The 18,863-nt window shown below is 40.8% G+C and overlaps 4 protein-coding genes across 7 annotated transcripts; all 4 read left to right on the top strand.

Moving 5' to 3' along the window:
* Positions 1–1,396: 1,396 nt before the first annotated feature.
* Positions 1,397–5,773, top strand: LOC308144391 (uncharacterized protein). Of its 3 annotated transcripts, XM_080515500.1 has the most exons (6): positions 1,397–1,477; positions 2,806–2,838; positions 4,455–4,501; positions 4,599–4,981; positions 5,049–5,178; positions 5,261–5,773. In XM_080515500.1, exons 1-6 carry the CDS (start codon positions 1,431–1,433, stop codon positions 5,284–5,286), a joined length of 666 nt encoding a protein of 221 aa, XP_080371626.1. In that variant the 5' UTR covers positions 1,397–1,430; the 3' UTR covers positions 5,287–5,773. The 3 variants fall into 3 exon arrangements, with proteins under 3 accessions (XP_080371626.1, XP_080371627.1, XP_080371625.1); XM_080515501.1 differs by lacking the exons at positions 1,397–1,477; positions 2,806–2,838 and adding an exon at positions 2,866–3,514; XM_080515499.1 differs by lacking the exons at positions 1,397–1,477; positions 2,806–2,838 and adding an exon at positions 3,524–3,881.
* Positions 5,774–7,472: 1,699 nt separating this feature from the next.
* LOC308144569 (uncharacterized protein) lies at positions 7,473–9,494 on the top strand. 2 transcript variants are annotated; one of them, XM_080515711.1, is made up of 5 exons: positions 7,473–7,533; positions 7,685–7,704; positions 7,838–7,955; positions 8,052–8,225; positions 8,359–9,494. In XM_080515711.1, exons 1-5 carry the CDS (start codon positions 7,531–7,533, stop codon positions 9,022–9,024), a joined length of 981 nt encoding a protein of 326 aa, XP_080371837.1. In that variant the 5' UTR covers positions 7,473–7,530; the 3' UTR covers positions 9,025–9,494. The 2 variants fall into 2 exon arrangements, with proteins under 2 accessions (XP_080371837.1, XP_080371838.1); XM_080515712.1 differs by having other exon boundaries at positions 7,529–7,533; positions 7,838–7,904.
* A 1,964-nt stretch (positions 9,495–11,458) lies between these two features.
* Positions 11,459–14,055, top strand: LOC308145021 (uncharacterized protein). The gene is made up of 5 exons (XM_080516342.1): positions 11,459–11,482; positions 12,842–12,883; positions 13,031–13,068; positions 13,159–13,544; positions 13,632–14,055. Exons 2-5 carry the CDS (start codon positions 12,861–12,863, stop codon positions 13,758–13,760), a joined length of 576 nt encoding a protein of 191 aa, XP_080372468.1. The 5' UTR covers positions 11,459–11,482; positions 12,842–12,860; the 3' UTR covers positions 13,761–14,055.
* A 550-nt stretch (positions 14,056–14,605) lies between these two features.
* LOC308144571 (uncharacterized protein) lies at positions 14,606–17,047 on the top strand. The gene is made up of 5 exons (XM_080515714.1): positions 14,606–14,681; positions 14,803–14,822; positions 14,918–15,029; positions 15,125–15,295; positions 15,818–17,047. The coding sequence occupies exons 1-5, from the start codon at positions 14,679–14,681 to the stop codon at positions 16,442–16,444; spliced, it is 933 nt and encodes a 310-aa protein (XP_080371840.1). The 5' UTR covers positions 14,606–14,678; the 3' UTR covers positions 16,445–17,047.
* The last annotated feature ends 1,816 nt before the right edge of the window (positions 17,048–18,863 follow it).

The following is an 18,863-nucleotide window of genomic DNA, read 5'->3' as shown; positions in this document are numbered from 1 at the left end:
TAAGGCCTCACAAATGTCTTTAAAAACAACATCGGCATACATAATAGAGGAAAATTCTTAATTACCATTTAGAACAATAAGGTTGCATGCCATGACATTACACATGACAATTACATGGGTGCAGCTCCCTTCCAAACAGGTGTGTTGCCCTGAGGGGAAGGTTGTACTGAAAGACTGATGGGAAGAGCCACATCTGTGGAAGAGGTGCTTATAGTGGCTGTGCTTCAAATAAAATCATAGAAGTGTAAATTTAAATCTTCAATGAAGAGCACCTGAGTTAAATAGACAACATTTTACAAAAATGTTGAAATGATCTGCCATCCATTAATTGTATTTTTAATCAACTACTATTCTCCATTATTTGCATGATCTGCTATATTTGTTTGCTCCTGCAACTCAGGTTGCACACAGTACAACAACACCATTGAGGCAATTGGTGTCTGTAAATTTCTGTTTGCCAAGTGATGGACAAAACACCAGTCCTGGCTGCACCCTGCCTCCTTTAATAAGATAAATAGAGCATTATAAAATATGAACAGAAGGTTATTTATTTGAATAAAGGACTCAGGACATGACATAGAATCCCCAGATAATTGACCACACTTGTGTGTACAAGGGTCTTCTCCAGATACTCCAGTTTCCCCCCTTAATCAAAAACAAACAAACAAGAAAACATGGATTTGCAGGTAATGTGTGACTCTTGTGAGTGTAAGAGCAGGCAACTTTTCAGTAATCCATCATTTCTTACTTAAATCTCCTGTACATTTGTATTTCTGAACACATGTTGTCTGTTGTCAGCGTACATGTTGCCCCACATGGAAAGAACCTATATGAGTAATATATTGTCATATATGCACATATATTCACATATATGAAACCTATAAGCAGTTTATATGCACATTTACGTGTATATATGCCACATATAGGCAAAATTGAGGTGCATATATGTGAATATACAGGCCATATAGGTCTCCTGTACTGCTTCTTTATTTCCACATATATATAGCCCATATCTCACTTTGGCCACTGTCATACATTATTAAGGCAATAACTAAGAAGTAACTAAAAAACAATTATGTAAGAAGAACATATTGGTGCATATATGCACACATATATACGTGCATATGTGTACCTACATAGGTACCTGTATACACGTATATGTGTACACATATATGTACAAATAATATAGGAAAACGGCCAATTTTATATATGTCACATATCTTAAAAACCTATATCAAAACCTATATGAAAACATATATGTTTATATAGGTTCTTTCCATGTGGGGCGACTTTGCTTCCTTGAGTCTGGGGTTTGGTTCATGTTTGCGGTGGGTAACTTTCCACCAGAGGCGCGTTGATGACGCCAGTAGTACTGACTGGGAGTGGCGCAGCTGCAAATAAACCCACTGTCTAACTGCGGAAGTTATTTGATGCTCGCCGAGAAGATCTCAAAGGCCACACGTCGTCCTTTCTTCTGGTAAACTGACTTTATTTAACTCATATTAATGTCAATGTTTGGAAGTATTTCTAGTGGGTTATTTACTTCACAATAAGTCTATTTTGTGCATCGCATGTTTGTCCCCCCCCCCCCCCCCCCCCCCCCCCCCCCAACGTTGATTATAAAAAAGAGCGTATTTTTATTTATTTATTTTAAAGTGTTCATGTGAACTGAATTAAAACTTTGTAAACAAAAAACAACTGACTTTTATCGGTATTGAAGGTGTTTGGGCGCCTGCGGTTGATAATAACGCCGCTTTTTGTTGTGACGCAGCGCAAAATGCTTTGGGGATTTTCCATTTGTTTTCTGTTTCTAAAAAACGAAACCCATGGTGGGAAATACAAAACTGTCAGGGAATGTCCTTATTCCAGAAGGAAACTGAATTAAATTTATGTTAAAATGTGTATTTCGTGGACTTTTCGAGACATGAACCATGCAAATAATTATCATAGATTAAAGAAATAGTGATCTGAAAGAAACACTAGTAAACTAATTTAAGTAATAAATAATGGAAAAAAAATACTAGTTGTGAATGTAGTGATGGGGTGTGGCTGAGCATGTTGACTGTTTTTCTCGTTAAACTGTTGAGTTGTGATAAGGAAGAGAACGCTCTTATCTATCGTCATTAAAAAATACAGGTTTAGCAATGTGAGTGTGCAGTATCATGACTAATAAGTGGACCAAGAAAAAGCAAGAAGTTAAGATTATGGTGTCAAACAGTGCAACAAATAATACAGATTGAAGGAGAAAATGCAGAATTACTAAACCTATTATGTATATGATCGATTTATGCATCTGACTAAAAAGTCCTTTATAAATACTTTATTAATCCAAATGGGACTTATTAACAGCATTGCTCCCCACATAGTAGTAATAACTGACTCTAAGTATAAAGAAATGGAAAGTTAATAAAGTATGTACAATCTTGATTAATACAACATATACACTGGAAAGGAAACATCAGGAAAACAAAACTATTTACAACAGAGGAGTAAAGGAACCTGTATAAATACCACAGGATTTAAACACATTTGTCTATTTAATGCAGTTTTGCATTTATTGGCTGAAAAACACAGATTTTAAAGGAAACGTGTGACACACACACTCAGTGTCTGTTATCAGCATTTAAACTGAGACTATTTTAATTATTCAGCCCAGTACTTTCCATTAATGGTGTGATATGCACACTCTCTCGACAAGTGAATACTATGATATTATTGTTTCTTATTACTATCTTACTGTACTTTAATAAATACTTATTACATTGACAGCTATTTTACATTTTAACAGTGATTGTTGTTTTGCAGGTACCAGAGAGCAAGAATGGACAGTGTTTTACAGTAAGCACCATTTTCTTTAATCGAAGAGAGTTTATCATTATATGAGCAACACTCAACATCCTTTATAATCACTTTATAACATCCTGGGCGTCTGACCAGGTAGAACCTTTGGGATTCATGCAAAACAATGTGCGTACAGCATTTGCATTTACCGAGGCAGCAAACATGAGCTTCAACACAAAGTGGATAAAAATTTTTTATTCCATTTGAAACGTTGAGTGTGACCTGAGAGAAGTGGCCGCTTTGCTCCAGGAATTTTCTGTCTGCGATGCATTGACCGCTCATCAGACACATGGAAACCTGAAAATCACAATCTTGACTGTGGAAGCACGCTCCGCACCACCGACGTGGATCTGGTCTGATGACGAGACAATTCCCAGCACGCTGAGACGTGTTCTGAAACGACAGGAACAAAATGGAGGCTCAACTGCCCCGACGTGAGAGAACATTCATGTTCCAGGACGTGGAACGTTTACAAACAACACACCCACCTACACACGCACATATCATGGGTGATGTGGACTTCTCACTGATGATGATGATGATGATGATGATGATTCCTATGACATATTTCTTGAAATGCAACTCAAGGATGTTGTTCACACAGAGCCAGAAGAGACCAGATGGCGTGGGAGGATCTGGGTTCAGTTTCGTGGAGAATGAATCGCCGTTAAATGTTCGTGGGTACCTGATCTTGTCTCTGTGCTCGCTTTGTAATGATTCATCAGTTGAGCCAAGTTTTAAAAGGTAAAAAGAAGTAAATAATTAAAGTTAGGGTTTACCCGAAGTAGGACTCGGGGCGGAGTAACAAGTTGGACCACATCAAAACAAGTCAAACCAGGAAGGGCAGAGATGAGGCGAACGTTTGGTCAAATGAGTTCAGAGGAGAACAGCAGCAGTGTTTGGAGGGGAAACCTTTCGTTTATCTTCAAGATCCCGACTGACGCAGCGCAGGAGTCCGAGGAACTGAGTGGTCACCTTCAATCAGCAGTTTCCGAGTTACACAAGGAAGATTTAAAAGAAAAAAGAGAAATGAAGACAAGGTTTGACACTTTTCACAAGAATACTGGACAAGATCAGAGTTGAACAGTTCTCTGAATTTTTTGATCCGTGGATGAATGATCAAGAAGATTTATACCTCCTTGGAAACTGGAAATGGAATTTTTAAACTGTACATTTTATAAGATCTCGCCCAGATGGCCAAATCTCCATCCAGGACGGTAAACTAGATCCACGTTGGAAATACAGTCCACCTGAATCTTCCATCCAACAAAACCTGTGTCACATGAAAATGGACATGTCATGACTTGGGCGTACCAGGAACCGGTTTTTATGAGACTAAAGCTTTGTTCACACTGCAGGGAAATGTTTTTACTCACAAGTGACTCATGTATGAAGTGGTTTCTTTGCTGAGGCTTTCAATGTTGTGTTTACGGGTTACTATGGCAATGGTAGTTTGTTTGTTTTTTTGATAACCGCAGGAGTGAAGGGTGAACTATTATTAGTGAACTATTATCTTCATTATGGCAGCCATTGACGTCCTGCATTTTGCACTTAATATTTTGGTCAAGTGCTTTTGTTTATTCTCACAGGATTTCTTCTTTGTTACGTTTCAGGCCACTGTCAAACTGGTCCGACTTCCCACATTGCAATGGAAAAACAGGTCTATTACACACACCCTGCTCTCAAATTCAACAATAGTATATTGTTGAATTTTTCCACTTTTATTCAATTTAACTCTCCATGTCCACGTGTTACAGGAAGCTTCCTCCACACCTGGGTCTCAAACACGGTTTCCCAATTACGAGGCAAGACGTTTCCTCTCGCCCGTCCAGCCGGCGCCACGCTGACAGTCGGTGGCGTGGAGGACACCATCTACCGAGGCCAGCCAGCCGAGGTGAACGCCTGGGGCAAATTCTACCTTGAGGATGAGGTGAAGATGCAAGTCATCGGCGCAGTGGAGGGCACCTCGTGCCCGTGCGACCAGCTGGTTCTGATGACGTGTGAGGACAAGAAGGTCTACGCCTATGACGGAGAGGAGCTGCACCTGGTGGCGCCTGGCGGCCTGACACAGCTGCGTGACGAGGGGATTGAGTATCCGGCGTCCAAGACCTATTACAACGGAGAGGCCTTCAAAGATATGGTGAGAAGTCGGTCGTGGGCTGTTGGAAGGATTCGGGTTCGTGTCTGACGTCGTCTGTTGCGTTTAGACCGAGAAGGACTGGGACAAAGTAAGACAAGGTCCTGTGGGGAGGAAGTTGGACCAGGAGCATCATAAACTCGTGACGGCAAATAAATCCCGATTCCTGCAGAGTCTCAAAAACAGCAGACTGAGAAGAAGTAAGTATTTCTATCTGTTGTGCTGTGTTCAAGCTGAGCACCACAGGATCCTCCACTGACCATCCTCTTCTTGTTGTTGCAGGCATCAAGTCCATCGAGGTCTCGTGACATGACGATGCAACTTTACACAGAAACCTGGTTTTCCATCGTCTCTGAGGGTTTTTACATGGATTCTGTGAATCCTAATAAATATACCGGGGCTCAGCGGTAGGTTGGTTCCAGACGCTGTCAGAAGCTTCTGGACTGGAAACGAGGAAACCCGCAGGCCAACTGAGAGCGAGTTGAGCCGCCGCATGTGATGCCACGCAGCCAAACAAATCTGTGTATTTCAGGGAGGAAACTTCAAGAGAATTGTGATTAATGGTGTGTGTGTGTGTGTGTGTGTGTGTGTGTGTGTGTGTGTGTGTGTGTGTGTGTGTGTGTGTGTGTGTGTGTGTGTGTAAAGCAATTTCTGTCGCAGAACTATTAAAAAAAACTGCTCAAATGTTTGATTTGCTTTATATCAAATCAAATATAGTTTGATTTGATATAAAGCAGATTGTCATACATGGCTGAAATGGAGCGTGTGAGCTGAATAAAAATACCATTCACTGTTTGATTCTTTGATTCATTCATTCATATGCACGGTAAAAACAAATCTGTACAAAAGAAGTTAATAAGTTTTGTTCATAAACAAATTCCCTGTTACGACACAGTTGCTTGTGAAACATGAAGGCAGCTGTGCAAAACAAGGTGAAATGACAAAATAATTGATTCTATAAAATGCATATAAGCAGTTCTAAGAACAGTGATGTTACTATGACAGTTTACACAAAAGGGTTTTTGAGGCGTGCGTGTGGTATAAATATCATATGACTGTCTTGTAGGGATTTCTTACTTCATAAGAATCACTCGGTACCATTTATGTAGTGAGTTCAGGCACGGGGTACCATTTATGTTGTGTGTTGACAATTTGGCTATCGATAATGATTACTAATTATTAAAGATAGTTATTAATTATGTTACTAAAAATGTAATTTGATCAGTGCCGGGTGAGCAATGGAAGCTAGTCTTTAGCATCTGCTTCCTGTGTGTCTCTGCTAAAGGACCATTCCTAGAATGAGTTGATGTGAATGAGACTTGTTTTATAAAATGTCAGGAGTCGTCAGATGGCGTTGTGTAGGATTGTGAGTTAACAAGTTAGTAAAGCAAAGATCAGCATGCAGACCCTGTGTCTGTGGCAGAGCTAACGTTGGTTTACAGGTTGATAACTGCTCCTAGTATCATTATCTATAGAACTCAATCACTGTAATAGAGTCAACACATCTTCATAAAAGGTAAACAGTTCTATCATAGCATCAGGTTTAACTAGTCTCAGGTAAGGCCCAGTTGTTTGTTACCACTTCCTTCACATCTTTGAAGAGGGGGTTTGGTTGTTGGATCGGAAGGCGTCGGACCCTGGGGCCTCTGCTGAGTGCATGGTGGTGGAGGAGGATTTCCATGGGACTGCAGTGACAACTGGACCCCCTGCTGGGTGTGGAGCTCAGGCAGATTCCTGAGTCACACTTCACATGTCATGACTGTACATTTTGACAAATGGAGATGGTCTTTCCTTAGAAATGAACCAACTTTTCTGTGGTCTTGTGAGATCCCAACAGTCTGAAAAGTCTATAGTTAATCAGTCTAGTAAAATGACAACTGTGATGAGGATGATGATGATGACGACTTAGAAAAATAACATAAACTAATGCTGGACATGATTAAATCTAACTTTCTCTTCTATCAATCAGCTCCTTGCATATTGCTGCCTTGCCCAAAAAGACCTCTGGCAGCCACTGATGTCTCTGTACCGGAGTCCAGCAGTGTTTTGCAGCTCAGTCTTCTTTTGGGTGTGTTGTAAAGTGTTTAAATCAATACGTGTATGGATGGGAACGTTAATATATGTGCTAGAACCACAAAAGAAGACAAAAAGTAATTGGGGGAAAAGGAAATACAATTAACTTTGGAAAATGGTAATGTAGAGAATAGCAAAAAAGAAAACATTTTGAATTGTTACATTACCAACCTTCTTTGACAATCAAAGCATGATCATAATGATCCACATTTTGTTATAGTGATGACTGAGCTGGAAATGTTGCTTCTGAAAGCAGCAGTTTGATACAGTTTCTATCGGGCATAACTGCTTTGGAACAATACTAGTTTTTTCATTAAGCCACACCCAGAAACTACCACTGTTTGCCTCAATGTCTTCACATGTTCAACAGCGCTGAGCTGCACTGCTCTGAGTATGACGCATGTTATCCAACAAGGAAGAGCTTTTAGTGAAAAGGAGGGACCTTCTTTCTTAGTTTCATTTCCTTTGAACTCGTTACGATGGTGAGTCCCTTCTTCTTTTCAGTGGTTTATATATATATATAAATATATATATATATATATATATATATATATATATATATGAGAGAGACATATATATACATGTCTGTATGTGATAAAGCTTATTTTCTTTCTTATTTCTGAATTACATCAGGCTCCCGGAGACAGTAGACGGTAAGTCAAGTGACTTCCTAATATACAAAAGTTTACCATTGCATTCTGAAAATAAGTTACATCTTGCTGTTGTTTGTTTGTTTGTTTGTTTGTTTGTTTGTTTGTTTGTTTGTTTGTTTGTTTGTTTGTTTAGTGGAGAGTATCTCGCATATCGTGATGTTGGATTCAGAAGGAACGCATTTAGACTTATTGAAGTAATGGTATTTTGGAGTGAAGACACTGAAGAAGACACCACTCCATTAGTGGACGAGGTCAGTCTGATGTTGAGGCCCTAATAAAGCACAATAGTGTGATAGAGTGTCTCGTATATGAAGAGTCTCATGTGACTTCAACATTTGTATGTTCAGATTCTCCACAGCATCTTCTTTTTGGGAAGGCTCTACAACCCTCAGTTCAGTCCTGAGAGCATTGTGGATGATGGGGATATGTGTGAATGTTTGAAGGCCTCCTACCCTGAAGCTTTTCGGCTGTATTCTTCTCAACTACCCCGGAGAGCCCCATTTTCATGTGTGCTGGACATGGTGAGAGAATATATATATATATATATATATATATATATATATATATATATATATATATATATATATATATATATATATATATGTATATATACATATGGTTGTTGGTTATTTACTTTTTGTTGGTTATTTACAGATTGTGCACCAGTTTGGACAAGAGAATGAGGGTGAAATAAGGAACCAGCTGCAGCAGTTCGTTGAGTTCATTGAAGGGCTCGATGGTGCTCCATCAAAGAAGCTGTTGTCCACCACCTTGTGTGTCTCTCGAATCGTCGCTCCAGACTCAAACCGGTACTACGGAGTCTCCTTGTCCACCTTCGGTAAGGTGGCAGGGAGAATTATGGTTGCTGTGTCCTGCTTACAGACCTGGCATGAACACGTGGCTGGGGCAGTGTTGTCCTATAACCTAAGAGGGTCTCCAAGGCCAGTTTTCAACGGGACCATTAGGCTTCCTGAAAATGTCAGGTGTGAAACATACAACATCAGTGATCATGAAGCCAAATTCCCCTGCAGATCTTGTGGGAATTTGTTTGGTTTTGACACAAATGAAAGAAAGGAATGGCCGTATGGAAACTGTGCTGAAGTTGAGTGTGTCAGCAAACTGCTTGAAAATGAGGCAGAAGCCACAGAGCAGGTACGTTTCAAAGCTGAGGCGACCATTGAAGGCAGACAGGAGGCTGAAAGGGAAGTTCGTGAAGAACTTCATCAATTGTTGAGAATGAGTAGATACCAATGGGACGGTGAGTTTTATCTCCCACAATGTATTCAGCCCATGTACAAAAATGATATTGAAATCAATTGATATCCCAATGAATTGTAACTTCTGGGACCGAGTTTCTTCTCGGATCGTGAGCTTTGTCGACATCCTGCTTTCAAACCTGTGTGAGTTTATCTGTGTGGAGGGAGTTACTACTAATAATCTTTTGAGTGATGTTTTGTTCTGTTATCATTTGTCCTTAATGTCTTCTCTGAAGGGGTGATTGTTTCTTTCTTTTTCATGCCTTGAATAGTTTGTGTGACAGTCATTGTGTCTTCAGTCTGAAGGAGGGTTTGATTATGCTAAGTCAAGAAGGGTTACATTCACATATGATCAGAGCAAAACATGTCAGTTGTCTTGGGGACGGAGCCACTAAATGTTTTTATCCGCGTACTCTGGTTTAGCAACTTCAAGGATTACACTGCTTAGACCATTGACGCTTCATTAAAATGTATCGTGATGCTTGACAAAGCAACTTTATCTCTAAATATCAATAAAAACAAATATTCACTAAACTTGCAATTTGCAGTTTTATTTTCAAATACATTTATTTTGTTATATTTTCCACACATGCAAATAAATACTTGAAAGACAACAATATATTGTTTATATGAACGGTGTGTGTGTGTGTGTGTGTGTGTGTGTGTGTGTGTGTGTGTGTGTGTGTGTGTGTGTGTGTGTGTGTGTGTGTGTGTGTGTGTGTGTGTGTGTGTGTGTGTGTGTGTGTGTGTCTGAAATGTCCAGTTTGTAAACACCGAACTCAGACGCACGTCACTGTTGGCACATTAGTAATTCTGTAGGGAAATGAAAAATCCAGGTGTGTTTAGTGACAATCCTGTCACCCTGATTTACATTTATTAAAAACTAAAATATTTCCTTACTTGTGGACTTTGGATCATGTTGGATGGTCGAGGTAGAATTTTATGCTCATCAACATTAATCAGGAAATATCCTCCTCAGATGTTCCGTCACTGCTTGAATCACCGTGTTCAGTGGACCTGGTTCAACAATTTGATAAAATGGCATGTAAACTGGAGCTATTATCTCGCCTACAAAGGAGCAGTCGTTTCCTGAAAGGTTTCTCATTCTGCATCATTAAACATTTGAAAAGCAGTCAAACGTGGGCCTCGTTTGTTTGGCATTTGGTTGTGATGCATTGTTTGTCCAGTAGGTGTCACTGTAAGGCAGGTTTTGAACCTGTGACATGTTGGCAGGAAAGCCATGTGATTTTAACCTCAAGTTTTCACATTTAAATATGTGTCTCGGGGATCAAATAGATTAGAAACAATCATCTTCTGCACTGCTTCGTCCAACCTGAAGTCTCAGGCTGGAGCTGAACTCGAATTTTCCAGCGAATTCCTATGCTCTAGGTGCTCAGACCCTAATAATATCATTATATTCTTTAAAATAAAAAAAGAAATTAAAAATGGAAAAAGAAATTGGCCTTAATAATCATGTTATTATTTCCCAGAATCGGTCCATGACAAAAATGTAGATTTAGAGTTTGGCTCGGAGTTTGATGGATTCTCTAACAATTATATAAACTACAAAATACAGTGAACCAAAATTAGATGATATTGTTACTGTAGATATGAACACATATACTACTCTATATCTTTAAGACATAAAGATAATTATAAATTATGACTATTGAATATTCTATAAGGGGTAGAATGAGATATGTTTTCCTTTTTACTTCTTCCTACCTCTTTCAGGCATATTAATGATATAATATAGAAGATGTATGTATGTATGCATGTATGTATGTATGTATGTATGTATGTATGTATGTATGTATGTATGTATGTATGTATGTATGTATGTATGTATGTATGTACACTTAAATGTAGATTGTTTATTTTGGCTAAATATGTTTTTGCAAAAATAACTTTAATTACTTGTAATTATGTGTGTGTGTGTGTGTGTGTGTGTGTGTGCGTGATGTGTGTCTGTGTGTGTGTGTGTGTAATGTATATGATTGTACAGAAAAATCAATTAGAAACAGATATTAACAAGAACATACAGATTTCCACTTTTACAGAGAAGATAGCAGGGTCTGAATCACATTGTATTGTTGCTGGGAGTTTTATTGCTGAAATTTAAGAATCAATTAAAATATTGTTTGAGACTCTCTGAGACCAATACTATTTCATGTTGTCATGGGAATTGATTATTGATGAAGAAATACTGTCTCTGTGTAAAGGCGTTTGGAATTTTTTCTCTCCTTTCTTTTCCCCCCCTTCATATTAAACCCGTCCTTCTGTTTTTACTGCCTGTGTTCCTCCCTTATAGCTCTTTAATTTCGCCCGTGGTTCCGTTTAAAACGAGCGTCTTTTCTGGAGCTTTATTGTCGCTCCTCAAACCGACACGCGATTGAGTGGATAAATTACTACTTTTTCTCGTGTACATGAATGCAGCAACAAGGGGGCGTGGCCACACTTCTATAAAATTGTCTGGTGTGACGTCGACGTCAGTCCGGTGGTGGCAAGCAGACGTGGTGGTGGTGAGTAAATACTTCCAGCTTGATTTATTCCCTATAAGCATTTCTAATCTGCTCCGTGGGAACTGATGTCGGTTTGATGAACAGCTCTGGCCACATATCGCTCATATTATCGCCATTGTTGTGCAGTGCCGCCGTGTTTCTTTTGGTTTCGCTTTCACAAGTTACGTTGTCATGAATAACACGAGTTTACTTGTGTATAAATATATAACGCGAACCTGCATGCGGCGCTATTCAAACACTCGGTGTTTGCATTTCTGCAAGAATATGCAGCGTATGTGAATGCCACAGCCGAACAAAGCTTTTGTTGTTTATTTATTTATTTTATTTATTATATAACAAATAGGGAAAAATCCAAACACTGCAAACACAACAAAAACAAACAACTTTAACAGTGATCACAAATGACACGTTCATGTAATCTTAAACTCTATGACAGGTAATTATACAGTTTTTGCCTATTACAAATGCAAATTAGAGTTTTATTTTCGGGACCAGGGAAGCAAAGACTCTCATTATTCTTTCTGGAATAGTTATTTAAACATCTCGGCACTTTGATTGCTTTTGAGAATTTATGTTATTTAGTGTTTTAATATCCATCCATCCATCCATTGGCTACCGCTTTATCCGGGGCCGGGTCGCGGAGGCAGCAGTCTGAGCAGAGTTGCCCAGACTTCCCTCGCCCCAGACACTTCCTCCAGCTCCTCCGGTGGCACCCCAAGGCGTTCCCAGGCCAGCCGAGAGACATAGTCCCTCCAGCGTGTCCTGGGTCTGCCCCGAGGCCTCCTACCGGAGGGACATGCCCGGAACACCTCCCTAGGGAGGCGTCCGGGGGGCATCCGAAATAGATGCCCGAGCCACCTCAGCTGGCTCCTCTCGTGTTTTAATATGTTCTTTAAATTCACTATAGAACGTAATACTACTACTACTACTAATAAAAAATAATTGTAATCTCAATATGTTTTAAATTGTTTTAATTAGGTGGACAGAATTTTGCTTTACAAGTCATTATGTTGTGGGTGAGTTCAGTTGATCATGTTCATACAGGGTGTACAGGTCTCATATGACAAAGTGGATATCATCTGGATTGAATTACTTAGAAGCTACAATGATTAAAAAAAGACAAAACTAAAGAAATCTAAGCTAACGAGGCTCGAACTTTTTTTGATAATGTGTAGTGAGTGTAACAGTTATGAAACGTGTCACTATCTGTGTTTAAATAATGGGAAAATCAACTTATATTTTATACACGGAAAAAAATCCCTGGGACTTAAAACCATTGATCGAAACACACATGTTTAAAACATAAATTAGAACATGAAGTGTAATAAAGATGTTAATACTGTATGCGTTTCTTTTCAGGAGCTGACATAGAGACAAGATGGCAACGCCAACATTTATGAGGTAAAGTATAACAATTTTCTGTTTCTTTTGTTTTGTTAGAGGCAAAAATGTATAGAGACCCTTTGAATAAATGCAGCATTGTGTTTGGTGGTCATAATCCCCATGAGGGTATTGATGGATCATTTTAAAGTGCCCTTGTCTTTTCAGTGCCATGAAGGATTTGGAACCCTGCGACAGAGTCATAGGTGAAGCCCACAAACTGTATGCGTTTTGACTGTTCAGCTTTCTTGGCGTTGTTTTCGATTCATTTGTCGTTTTCTCATCGGGGTCGCCAGGTCAGGATTATCTGCAGTTGGTTTCCAGCTTCGTATTAAATCACAAATTCGAGGAGTTCCCCTTGAGGAAACCGGCCGGCGCCACATTGACGATCTGCGGGCTGGAGGACACCGTCTACGACACGGAGGCACCAGAGGAGGCCAACGGCTGGGGGAAGTTCTACCTCCGTGACATCGTGCACATGAGGGTCGTGGGCGTGGTGAAGGGCATCTCTTGCCCCCGCCACCAGTTGGTGCTGATGACGTGCGAGGACAAAAAGCTGTACGGCTACGACGGAGACCAGCTGCACGTGGTGGCGCCAGATCTCAACCAGGTCCTGCGCGACAAGAAGATCGACTATCCTGCATCGGAGAGCTACTACAATGGCGAGGCGTTCAAAGACATGGTGAGAAATCGCAGCGGTACCGTGACCGGGCAGAACTCGCGATGCCGGGGTGACTCACACGAGCCTTTCTCTCTTTATTGTGTCCAGACGGAGGCAGACTGGAGACGCGTGAAGGCGGGACCTGTGGGACAGCGTTTGGATGACGACTTTAAACGGATGGTCCAACAAAACAAGGCCGCATTCATGCAAAGTCTTAAGTCACCAGCACACTCATAAGGGGTGTGTGTGTGTGACTGGATATTGTTGACCCATGTTTATTGACTGCTTTATTGACGCACGCAGCAGAAACTGTCTTCATCTTCTTCCTCACGCCGATGCCGACACACAGCTGGACGCGCAATACTACTACTACTGCTTTTAGATGAACAAGTTTGTTGCTGAATTGTCCTTGTGTTTATATTCTCGAGGCAGGAGAGTCGATGCAGCATGATCACTGAACAGCCTGAGAATTTCAGGACGAGGACAACTACTTCCTGTCCAGCTCATTTCCACGTACACAATCACTGACCAAATAAAGTGTATATAAATTAGACTTGTGTTGTCTTAAGTATTTCCTCCACAGCTTGTCACAACACACACACACATAATAACAGGCACATTGTTAGTCACCAAATGCATGTTTTTGCTCGCCTGTATTCACGGAAAGGCAGAAACTGAAACGGAACATTCTTCATCCAGTGAGTTATCAGTGATAAGATCGGACTCCTGGGAACACAAAGCAAGACGACCCCAGAGGTCTGGGTGGTGTAATGTGGACACAAAGCAGGGGTGTGAAGCGTCAGGCCGGGCCCATAATCCGGCCAAACTATAAATGGTAACATTTCAAAGAGGACACTGATTTCTTTATGAACAAGCTTCTCATGAGAAGTGAATGCAACACAACCCTGAGACTCTTATTCTGTTTACATATAATTGAACCATGAGGTTCTATTCTGAAACTCCACTAATGCTCATTAATGCTCATTTCTACTCTGAAATCTCTTCTGTTGTGAGCCTGATGTCGGATCACAGTGGCTGGACCGACCGAGCGCTTCCAGTAAATCACATGGGGGAGAAAAAAACCTCCAGTGGGAGGGGGCTTATAAATAACTCCGACTCACAGAATACTTTCTGTTTCATTCTTACAGCACAGCCATGGTGAGTACTGCAACTTGTATCTTACCGCGCCTTGAACATTTTGTGATTGGAATAACTTTTAAACTATGATGAGGGAAACGTTTTAACTCTGCGGCTTTCTGTTTTCCTGACTTTTTAACAGGCCGACCAAAATAAAGCCAGGTGAGTCACTGAGCGTCTCTGAAGTTCTGGCTGTTGAATCGCAGTGCAATCATTTACTGTTCAACTTGGGTTTTTCCTTTTTTTTTTCTTATTAGATGGGAAGAGTTTCTGGAACAGCAGCACGCCTACCGCGTGAACGCTTACAAGCTCATTTACAAGATGCTGCTGTGGTGTGAGACAAATGAAACAAAACTCTTGATGGACGAGGTACTTGAGGAAGCAGTTTCACTGCATTGTTGGCCGGTGGCTGTTTTTAAAACCCGTGACAATACTTTGCATGTTTGCGTTCCTTCATTCCGCAGATGCTGCACAGCATCTTCTTCCTGGCGAAAATCTGCAACGTCCCGTTTTCTCCAGCAGAAATTATCCCTGATAACCAGATGTTACAGGGCTTGCTGGAGAAATATCCCAGGCCCGTGAAACATCTGTCCCAGCTCCCCAAGAGGACTCCATTCTCCAGTGTGCTGGACATGGTAAGGCTTGCGTATATCTGCCGCACTGGAAACAACAATCTGAAGGGATTCCTCACTTTGCCGCCTCTTAAACGTACGGAGCAGGTCGGAGTCGGTTGGTAAGAGTGTGTGATCTCCCAATCCCACAGTTGGTGAGTCGTGTTGTGTTCAGTGCAAAAAAGGAATTTCGGTTTATAGCGTATTTGACCACTTGAACATTCTCCTGTTGGCACAATCTGGAGATAACCGTGCTATTAAACTATGATGAAAGTGCTCACACACGCCTCAATAAAGGGGGAGAGAGGGAGTGAACCAACTTTACCTACTGAGCCGCAGCGGCCAGAAGGGAACTAAAGTCCACTGACAGGCTACAAGTTGTACATTAGTCCTGCAAAAAACCTTTTTTTATTTGCCCTTCAGTTTGTTTTTAGATTCAACTATCTATTTTCCCTCACACACCCAGATTTGAGGATAAAAGGCAAAAATGTTCAAAACTTCTCAGTTAAGGTGTGAGCCATTGTGGAAATCCTGATATTGTTGCAGGTCATTTTGAAGGAAAAACCAGAAAACGAGGCCAGAGTGAAGACGAGCCTGCAAGACATCGTCAACAGCCTGGATGCAACTTTCCCCGTGTCGTCAAGCATCTGCGTCTCCCAGAACTCCAAGGATCCGAGTTCGAGGAGACACTACGGCGTCTCCATGTCCACCACTGGCTACAATCCCCGCGCTATCATGATCGCTGCATCCTGCTGCGGCCCCTGGGATGATTATGTATCCGGTGCGGTCATGACCTTCCTGTCAAACAAGTGGAAGATGAAAGACACCCCGATGTTTGACGGGGCCATCAAGCTCCCCCAGTATGTCAGATGCGAGACGTTTGACCTTGACACCGGTAAAAAGAAGGATCCCTGCCGATCGTGTGCCAACATGTTCGGCCTGCCCACAGAGGAGAGCAGGGAGTGGCCCTACGGCAACTGTGCTGAAGCCGAGAGCGTGAGCAACCTGCTGAGACGCGAGAGCGAGGTGAAAAGAGATCTGATGATACCGTCCCCCATTGGCACAGACGAGATAAGGAAGAGGGTCCAAAAAGATGTTTGTGAGAGGCTCAAGAAGGTGCTCAGAAATACTCCTCTTCACATCACCTGGAACGGCGATTTCTACACTGCTTAAGCAGTGTTTTGCTTCAACTATCCATCGGTGTGTCCAGTACTCTGCTAGTAGTATGGTGAGGATGTGTTTAAGGCAATGACAACCTCTGTGTTTTTCTAGTGTTGAGGCAAAAGTCATATATTGGAAAACTGTTTAACCGTTCCCTTTTGTTATGCAAAAGTTAAATGCAAAATGCAGACAAACTGTAGAAACTTTTGAGACATACACTCAGCATAAAACTCACGGAACTAATAGAACTAACACCTCCTGCTTTGGGAGAAGTGCTGGTGTGAATCCTGTTTCATGTATGTCAGCAAGATTAAATAAAGATGCAAGTTTGCAAATCATGCTGCGAAAGGGGAACTTTACCAACTGACCCCTCCTTAATCTCACTGTTTGACCTTTGTCACCTGCGCTGATTCAAGGCAGGTACAAATATCCTGTGTCTGCGCAGTTCTGCTCACTTTCATGGAGACAGTTCTGTTCTCTGTGTGACTTTTGACCCGAAGCTTCAAATAAAAAAACCTCATAAATAAACAGTAGACAAGAAACCTTTATTCTGTGCCACCAATTTCTGCCATTACACTGCATGGCTTGTAAATCACAAAGTTACCAATAAAACTATACTGTGCTGTTAACCTCTTTATCCAATGTGTGAATAAATGTCACGCTTTGAAACCAGCTGAAGAGCCTGAGTTGTGTTTTTGTCTGTAAATCCATGAGGTCGGTGTTTCAAATAAAGACAAACCTGACAGCCTGACGACCAGACAGATACTAAACTAAGATTCCAAATAAAAATAATAAAAATAATAATCTTTCACAATTATGGTAGGTCTTTCATAACCGATTTGGCAAAAGCAGCTGCTGTAAACCGACCACTCTCACTGAGTCATATTCAATGTAAATAACAGAGGAAATAATTTTATGTTCCGGTAAATAAAATACACTTTTGAAAACATTTGTCTGTAAATGCAACTTTCACTGCTAACACCTAACTTGGTGCATGAATTAATGTGGCTTTTTTATCCCCATTTTTCCCCCCCAGGAAGACCAGTTAGTCCACATGTTCATGAAGAAGCAGCCTCTGCTATCACAATAATATAGTGATATTGTCAATACCACCTGCTGGGCTGAACACAAGTTCACATTTAGCAGCATGACATTCTTCACAAACAGCCTACGTCTTGTCAAGTTTATCATCTTTCTTGTAAAAGCCAAAGTACTTTCTAAACGCCCGATTTTAAGTGTTTGGGTGCGTCAAAGATCTCATGTACCTGTTTTATGCTGCTCTCGTGGACTTCAGTTCAATTTCAATTTCAATTTCAATTTCAGCTCAATCCTAAAAAGACTGAGACTTTGATTATTGCTCCAGAGCAGAAAATCTCTTCAATTGTCAACCACCTTGGTTCTCTGGGCTCCGCGGTTCAGTCGAGCATCAGAAATCTTGGCGTTTGGTTTGACCAGTCTCTGTCCCTCGACAGCCATTCGAGACGTTTGGTCAAAAACTGTTTTTTCCACTTGAGAAACATCGCCAAGCTAAGGCCAATTTTATCCAACTCTGATCTCGAAGTGGTAATTAATGCCTTTATCTCGTCTCGTTTAGATTATTGTAACTCCCTTTTTACTTGTTTTAACAAATCTGCTTTGAACCGACTTCAAATGGTTCAAAATGCTGCAGCGCGGCTTTTAACAGGATCTAGCAGACGGTCTCACTATACTCCTACTTTATATTCTCTGCACTGGCTCCCCATCAAATTTCGAATTGAATTCAAGATTTAAATATTTCAGATAATATATTTCAATGTTGATCATGGCGAGCAACTTCACCATTATTGTCAATGTTCTGACATCAATGTTGATCTCAATCCTCAGCCTGACCAAATCACAGTGTTGATTCAATAACCTTTTGATATCTGGGTTGTATCGAGATACAGATTCATATCTATTAATCTCTACATGCTGAATTCATATATTTATCAACGTACCACACAACATGTCTGTCTTTGTAAAAGAGCACAACACAAAGTATTTGGGTTTTTTTTTTTTTTTAATTTCACCACAAACAGAACAGGACAGTATGTCCTGAACAAAGGTGATGTTGCCCAGTTGCTCTGCTTATAATGGGAATGGCCATCATCAGAGCGATTTCTGCAAAACAAGGACACAGGACACAAAAACAGATGGTGACGTTTCAAGATCTGACCAAAGCAAGAATTTATTTTTTTTTTTAATTATTATTATAGATATTATTGGTGAAAAAGGTTTGAGCACTTGTAAAAGTGAATTTGTAGTTGTTTACCTGGAGATTAAAAACCCTCCACACACCAACATGCGCTGCATTTTACAGTCAAAGGAGCCAAACGTTGGCTGGCTTGACGTCAATCATCTTCACCAGCCTTCCTGTGGAAGGAAATGTACTCGTTGAAACACTGAATATCCC

The sequence above is a fragment of the Blennius ocellaris genome, assembly GCF_963422515.1.
Source record: "Blennius ocellaris genome assembly, chromosome: 20".
Lineage (NCBI taxonomy): Eukaryota > Metazoa > Chordata > Actinopteri > Blenniiformes > Blenniidae > Blennius > Blennius ocellaris.
Note: the sequence above shows the minus strand (reverse complement) of the source record. Positions and strands in the feature narration are given on the sequence as shown.